This window comes from Leptonychotes weddellii, unplaced genomic scaffold, assembly GCF_054177405.1.
Source record: "Leptonychotes weddellii isolate Sample4059 unplaced genomic scaffold, ASM5417740v2 HiC_scaffold_11430, whole genome shotgun sequence".
Classification (NCBI taxonomy): Eukaryota; Metazoa; Chordata; class Mammalia; order Carnivora; family Phocidae; genus Leptonychotes; species Leptonychotes weddellii.
The window spans coordinates 1-6,824 of NW_027692053.1; the positions used below are offsets into that span (position 1 = coordinate 1).

Sequence of the window (6,824 nt, forward strand, 5' to 3'; positions counted from 1 at the left end):
GGAGAGGGTCAGAGGGAGAAGCAGGCTCCCCGCTGAGCTGGGAGCCCGATGTGGGACTCGATCCCAGGACTCCGGGACCATGACCCGAGCCGAAGGCAGTCGCCCAACCGAGCCACCCAGGCGCCCCCCTTTTTTTTTTTTTTTAAAGATTTTATTTATTTGACAGAGAGAGACAAAGCAAGAGAATGAACACAAGCAGGGGGAAGGGGGGAGGGAGAAGCAGGCTTCCCACCGAGCAGGGAACCCAATGCGGGGCTTGATCCCAGGACCCTGGGATCATGACCTGAGCCGAAGGCAGACGCTTAACTGACTGAGCCACCCAGGCACCCCTCTTTTTTAAAATTCTTTATTTAAATTCAACTTAGTTAAATATACTGTATTACTGGTTTCAGAGGTAGAATTTAGTGATTCATCAGTTACATATAACACCCAGGGCTCATTACATCATGTGCCCTCCTTAATGTCCATCACCCAGTTACCCCACCCCCCACCCACCTCAACATCTCTTTATTGAATGCTTCCAGGGTTACACAGCAAAGAAAATGTATTTATACAATAAATTTATTTTAATAATGATGTTAAACTCTCTTTTCTGGAACTAAGCAAAATTTGACTTTTAGATATTTTAAATACCAAGTTAGACCATGTAAAAATTACTCCCCCCACCCTTTTTCTTTTAACCAAGTATAAAAAGAAAAAAACCAGCTGATTTACCTGATCATTCTGGACTGAAACTGGGAAATTGAGTAAGAGCCGGAGTTTTGCATTGCAACCTGAGTGGACATCGCAAACCTCCAGCCTCTGAAAATTAAGACAATTATAAAATGTACTATGTTGATGATGAACACATACAGGCATGACTGACTATGCATTTACTCATCACTATAAAGAGGAAGCAACTGTTGGTGTTCAGGGGGAGCCTAGTTCTCAGGATTAGCACCCTACTTGGGGTGTATCATACTTATGGATGTTTTAGCAATTACACAGGCCCATGACAGTACCATCTACAGCTGGAAGGAACTACAACCCCTCCGTTTACAGTTTAAGAACTTAAAATACAGACATTCTGAAAGTACTAAGTGGAGTGGGTTCTGTATTTCATAGTTTAGTCCCTGATCACTACTAAACAAAACCAAAACCAAAAAACCACCAGCTCAAATGGGGGTGGGGTGGGTGGGAGATACACGTGATACGTGTGTATCAACAAGATATCCACATGTTGTAGATATTCAACAAGAAATGCAAACAAAATGCAGCATTATGTATCTCATGGGAAACACTATGAAACTATGAGCCACATGAATAACATCATGAAAGAATTTTAAAAACATACCTCAATTTTTAAAATCTTATCTTTAGTAAATTATCACACAAGGCAATGAAAACCCTTTTAAAAGCAAACAAGTATTTTGTGACAGAGAAATGTTATTAAGTCATTCTGTGAATCGTTAGGTGGCTTCATAGCAAAGCACCAAATAATCTACTGAGAAATTCCAAAATGCGAAATCATATTCTTTAAATTTTCACCTGCTGGCTTATGACTGCACTAATATTTTTAATTCTTCTAAAACACATAGAAATTTACATCTATAATAATGTAAATTTATAATCACAGAGAAGCTTCTTTTAATGTCAAACCACGTTAAAGAATCTAAAAGAATCAGAACACTTATTTTCTTCACTTATTTCTTTCATAACGTATCTATGAATAATAGGAATTACTTTGTAAAATATTAACCTATTCTGTACTCACCAGCAAGAAATAAAATAGCCCCAAACCCATGGGTTTAAAAAATACAATAAACCAACAGGAGTCAGCTACTAAGACTACTACAGCCTGATGTCGTTTCGTTTGCTTACCGGTCAGCTATGGCTTTGGCCATAAAGTAATCTTCAGCAATGTACTGAGCAAAAGCTATAAGCCCTCCTGCTTGATCTAACACATCCTTTCTCATTAAACAAGACATTCCCGTCACACATTTGAAACCAGTTACATTGGCAGAGATATATGACCTTGGATGAGAAGTTCCAAAATATACCTGCCAAAACAAAAGAACATTTATGTATAATTAGAATGTTATGTTAAAAGTATGGTATTTATAAACATTTTTTTTTTCCTAATGAACCTCCTTTAAGTATGACTGAGTATCTTATTATTCTTATATAATTACCTGAATAAAAGTTATTACAAAATAACGTTTACATGTAGCGGGCAATCAGTAATTTCTTATTTGATTGACTATTCTATTTTTTTTTTTCAAGATTTATTTATTTTAGAGAGAGCGAGAGAGAGAGCACGTGAGCAGGGGGCAGGGGCAGAGGGAAAGAGACTCTCAAGCGGACTTTGCACTGAGCGAGGAGCCCAATGTGGGGCTCGATCCCACGACCATGAGATCATGACCTGAGCCGAAACCAAGAGTCAGACACTCAACCAACTGTGCCACCCAGATGCCCCTAGGCTGACTATTCTTGTTACCACTATTACAAAGAAAAATGTACTTCTGGGAAAAAAAAGTGTATTCTATTCTCAGATAAATATTGTGTTCCATAAAGCTGCAAGATTCAAAGATTTATCCAAATAAAACATAACTGGGATATAAAATAAATTAGGTAAAAATATCATGCACTGACATGTCAAATATTAACAAATATTTTATATAGCCTACTATCAAATGTTCGTGTAATGACACACACACACACCTACATATACAAGTGTATGTACGTGAATGTACATGTGTACTCACACATGCATACATACAAACACCACCCATAGGTGTATCAACCTACAGGACAATCCTATTTTAATTCCTTTCATAGCTAGCCGCTTCCTGCCCAAGTCACTGAGCTTCTTCCCCGAGTTCCCCAATGTTATTTTTCAATGTATTTTTCATAAAGAGGGTAGATACTAAAATTCTCCCATTTTACTGCCCCTTTCCCTAGATATGCTTTGAAGTCATGAGCTATGCAAGTTGCTAAATTAGTGGTAGAATAAAATGGTCATCACCCTATTAGACATAAAACATTATTATTTACATCTGAGATATGCCGCCTTTTCCAATTAGCTTGAGAGGAGAACGGTGATTTTTCTCAATGGCAGGAGTTATGCACACAGCGTGGAACAAGAGAACTATCAGGGGTGATGAAGAAGATGATTCTTGATACCTACCCTATGTCCAGACTTCAATGAAGCTTTGATGTTTGTGGGACTGAACTGAACCAAATATATAAGACCAGAAGCACACATCTTAATTCCTTAAGCAGTTATTATGTGGGGCTTTAAGAATGAGGTGTAAATAGGGACTATGTCAACGGCTCCCAGGATTTCTTTACAGACTTGAAACAATCCCTCTATTTCCATTCACTCTAAGTACGGCAAAAGGGGCCTTTACGGATTAAATTTAACCTAAGGGACTGACCGTGATCTAGGAGATGTGGTATATATACCACTGCCATATACATCAACTTGGATATTTCTAAAACAAAAATACAATGTGGCATATAAGAATAAAAAGTATTTTATTTTAAAGTAGCGGCTCAGAGTTTCTCTTAAGAAACAAAAACTCCACTATTTAAAGATTTAACAATTTCTTGCAATAGGACAAATATATTCATAGGCAATATTAAGAGCTCATAGCTCAAATTGCCAAAGGTTAAATTCCACTCACAATGTACCTTTACCCCCTTAGATCTGTGGTAATCACAAGACTGAAATACAAAATAATATAAGTGCAGATATGCTTAAAAGCAATTTGATATATTTAGAAGACTACAACCGTATATCCTTCCCTGATGACATTAAGGCAAGTTTTTCTTCCCAAATGTGTAACAGCACAGGAATGGTTAAATCAGGTATAGAACATACATATGATAGACTGTGACACAGCCCATAAAAATTAATAACTTTCTAAAAAGTTATTAATGATATGGAGAAAAGCTAATGAAGTGACAAAAGTCAACTTATTTTTTAAAAGCACATAGAAAAAAACAGAAACTTCCTCTAATAGGTAGGGTTATGGGTTGTTTTTTATTTTTGCTTCTTTTATTTTTCCAAAATTTATAGTTTATATTTCTGTTATAGGGTGAAGAGAAAAAAAAAAGGAAAACCCAAAGTAAGTTTCTCAGGTAACTTTTAGAAATCTGTTTTTAAAGGAAATCAAACAGGGGTGCCTGGGTGGCTCAGTTGGTTAAGCGCCTGTCTTTGGTTCAGATCATGACCTCGGGGTCCTGGGATCAAGGGTCCCCCCCATGTCAGGCTTTCCTGCTCAGCGGGGAGTCTGCTTCTCCCTCTTTCTCTCCCTCTGCGCCCCGCCCCCAGCCAAGCTCCAGAACGCTCTCCCCTCTCAAAAAAAAAAAAAAAAAAAAACTTTAAAAAAAGTAGGACATCAAATGGATTTTATAATGATTTGTATGAATAATTTTCCCTTTTTTGTATATTTAAAATACTCTGGGGATGCCTGGGTGGCTCACTTGGTTGAGCATCTGCCTTCGGCTCAGGTCATGATCCCAGCGTCCTGGGATCGAGTCCTGCATCAGGCTCCCTGCTCAGCGGGCAGCCTGTTTCTTCCTCTGCCTGCCGTTCCCCCTGCTTGTGCACTCTCTCTCTCTGACAAATAAATAAAATCTTTAAAAACTAAAATATTCTGTGATATTTAAAAAAGATTCTTTTCAGACTGGATCTCTGAAAGAATTATATGCCATGTGCTTTTATGTAAATCAGTAGTCTAGAACCTAACTCTAGATCTGAGAGCGAGAGCCCTAAGGAGAAAGAATACACTCTGTTCAGCTGGTGATGAGACCGTAAGAGGTTTCCTGTGCACATTCCTTCTCTGCCAGAGGGCAGTTAAGTTCAGCTGTGAGTGATTCCAGGGGCCCAAAAATGTCTTCACTAATAAAACAACTACTCTCATCTTGAGGATGTCAGTACCTAGCAGGTTAAAACAGACTTAATCACAGTTAACTTCGGGTAGCTCATCCCAACTCTCAGACTTAAACTAGTCTCAGGTTTCTGGTAGATGAGGGATGTGACAATAGGAATATTACATATGACCACCATACTTACCTGTTCTAATGTGGCGGCAAAGCCCTGTCTGTCTGCTACATAAGGCAGACCATGAACCAGGCCTACTTTCTCTGTCATTTGGTTAACCATGTCAGTGAGTGTGTCTGGAATTACTACAATGAAAAAAACAAAAAGGTGGCAAGGGAGAGAGAGAAAAAAAATTATTTTTAGTAAAGTGCCCACTAATGTGAAACATATTTTGTGAGCTATTATCCTTTTTTTATATTTGGATCTAATAGAATCATTCTCAATCACTTTTCTAAATAGAATACACATCTCAAAAAAGGCATAATACATGATAAGCTAATTTACACGATACATTTTCAGGCTAATAAATACCTAACATGTACCAGAGACAGGATATACCTTGAAAATGTTACTCTCCCTGTTTCAGAACCTCCAAACTGGACTAGAGACAGTATGTCCTAAAAGAAAAGGTACAGGAGCAGAGCTCTAAAGGACCTCGGTCCTTATGTTGGTTCCCGCATTCTCTAACTATAGGAAATCAGCTTCCACTTTCTTAGAGGGTATGAGATATCCTATCTCCTAAAACCGCTAATGCTAATGCGAACTGAATGGGATGATACTTGACAGAGATGTGTACATGTTATGAAAACGTAACAAATATTTGAGAAAAACAACTGAACATAGCAAACACGAAGAATGAACATAATCTCTGACCACGAACTGAGAGATCTGTAATGATCCTGATTAATTAGGCATGCCACACTTCTATTAGTTTCAAATCTGCATTTTAAGCTAATAAAAAAATTTAAATCATTGTCCCCTCTTCAAACAGCAAACATCTCATATCTTTTTACATGACTTTATTTTTATTTCCTTCAAGTCTTACGAACGAAATCTACTCTATAAAGTGTACTTGGACCTTAAATACAGTGGTTCTCAACTGCTGCCCTGCAGGGGACATTTTGCAACGTCTAGAGACAGTTTTTGGTTGTCACAACCAAGAAAGAGGTGCTACAGGCATTCAGTGTGTAGAGGCCCGGGATACTCGCTAACCATCCCACAGGGCAGCCTCAGCAACAAAGAGCTATCCAGTCCAAAATGCTAAGGTCGAGAAACTTGTGGTAATTAGATATAAATAGTTAAAAATGCAAAACTGCAAATTATAATTTCAGTATATAAACGCCTTCCTACCAAAATAAGCCATGTATGTATTTTGGTAATACATTCACCTATTAATTTTTGTGAACTACATTTTGTGTGAGATAGTATATTGTTGGTGTCACAAACAGATCATGAACAAGGGAAAATTTACAACTATGAAAAATCTTATATAAGGGGCTGTAAAATGGACCATGACTATCTTTTTCTTAATAGCTGGAATTTTCTCTTTAAAGCAAAAATATTTTTATACATGTAACATTCTAGGTTAGCATTACAAAATTCCAAATCTTAACTTGACATTTTACCATGAAATAAGATGAAATAAATTACTTTGTTAGGCAAATAAAAAGGACTGACAAATATATTCTCAGACTGCTTTTGGCATTTTACCATCAAATGGATAGTTTTGTGAAATAAATAAAAAGAAGCTCACCTCTTATTCCACTATCACAAATCCATATCAGATCATACTTTGCAACTTCATATCCTGGCATTAAATTATTAATTTTAGGATTAATGCCAACTTTTTTGCCACCTAAAAATGTAAAGGTGCAACAGTGAAAAAGATTCATGCAATACTGAAAATATTTTCTATAATACAGATATAGGGTAGAGAGAAGTGAAAAGTACTTTCATA

The 6,824-nt window shown here is 37.2% G+C and overlaps 1 protein-coding gene across 1 annotated transcript; it reads right to left on the bottom strand.

Moving 5' to 3' along the window:
• Positions 1 to 520: 520 nt before the first annotated feature.
• Positions 521 to 6,774, bottom strand: UGCG (UDP-glucose ceramide glucosyltransferase). The gene is made up of 4 exons (XM_081809618.1): positions 6,621 to 6,774; positions 5,060 to 5,172; positions 1,861 to 2,039; positions 521 to 801 (listed from the first exon to the last, which is right to left on the bottom strand). The coding sequence occupies exons 1-4, from the start codon at positions 6,757 to 6,759 to the stop codon at positions 711 to 713; spliced, it is 522 nt and encodes a 173-aa protein (XP_081665744.1). The 5' UTR covers positions 6,760 to 6,774; the 3' UTR covers positions 521 to 710.
• Positions 6,775 to 6,824: the final 50 nt, after the last annotated feature.

Coding starts and splice junctions, on each gene's coding strand:
- UGCG (XM_081809618.1), bottom strand. CDS start 6,759: ATGAATCTTTTTCACTGTTGCACCTTTACATTTTTAGGTGGCAAAAAA. Junction 5,173..6,620: donor TTGTGATAGTGGAATAAGAG/GTGAGCTTCTTT, acceptor TTTTCATTGTAG/TAATTCCAGACACACTCACT. Junction 2,040..5,059: donor TTGCCGCCACATTAGAACAG/GTAAGTATGGTG, acceptor TTGTTTTGGCAG/GTATATTTTGGAACTTCTCA.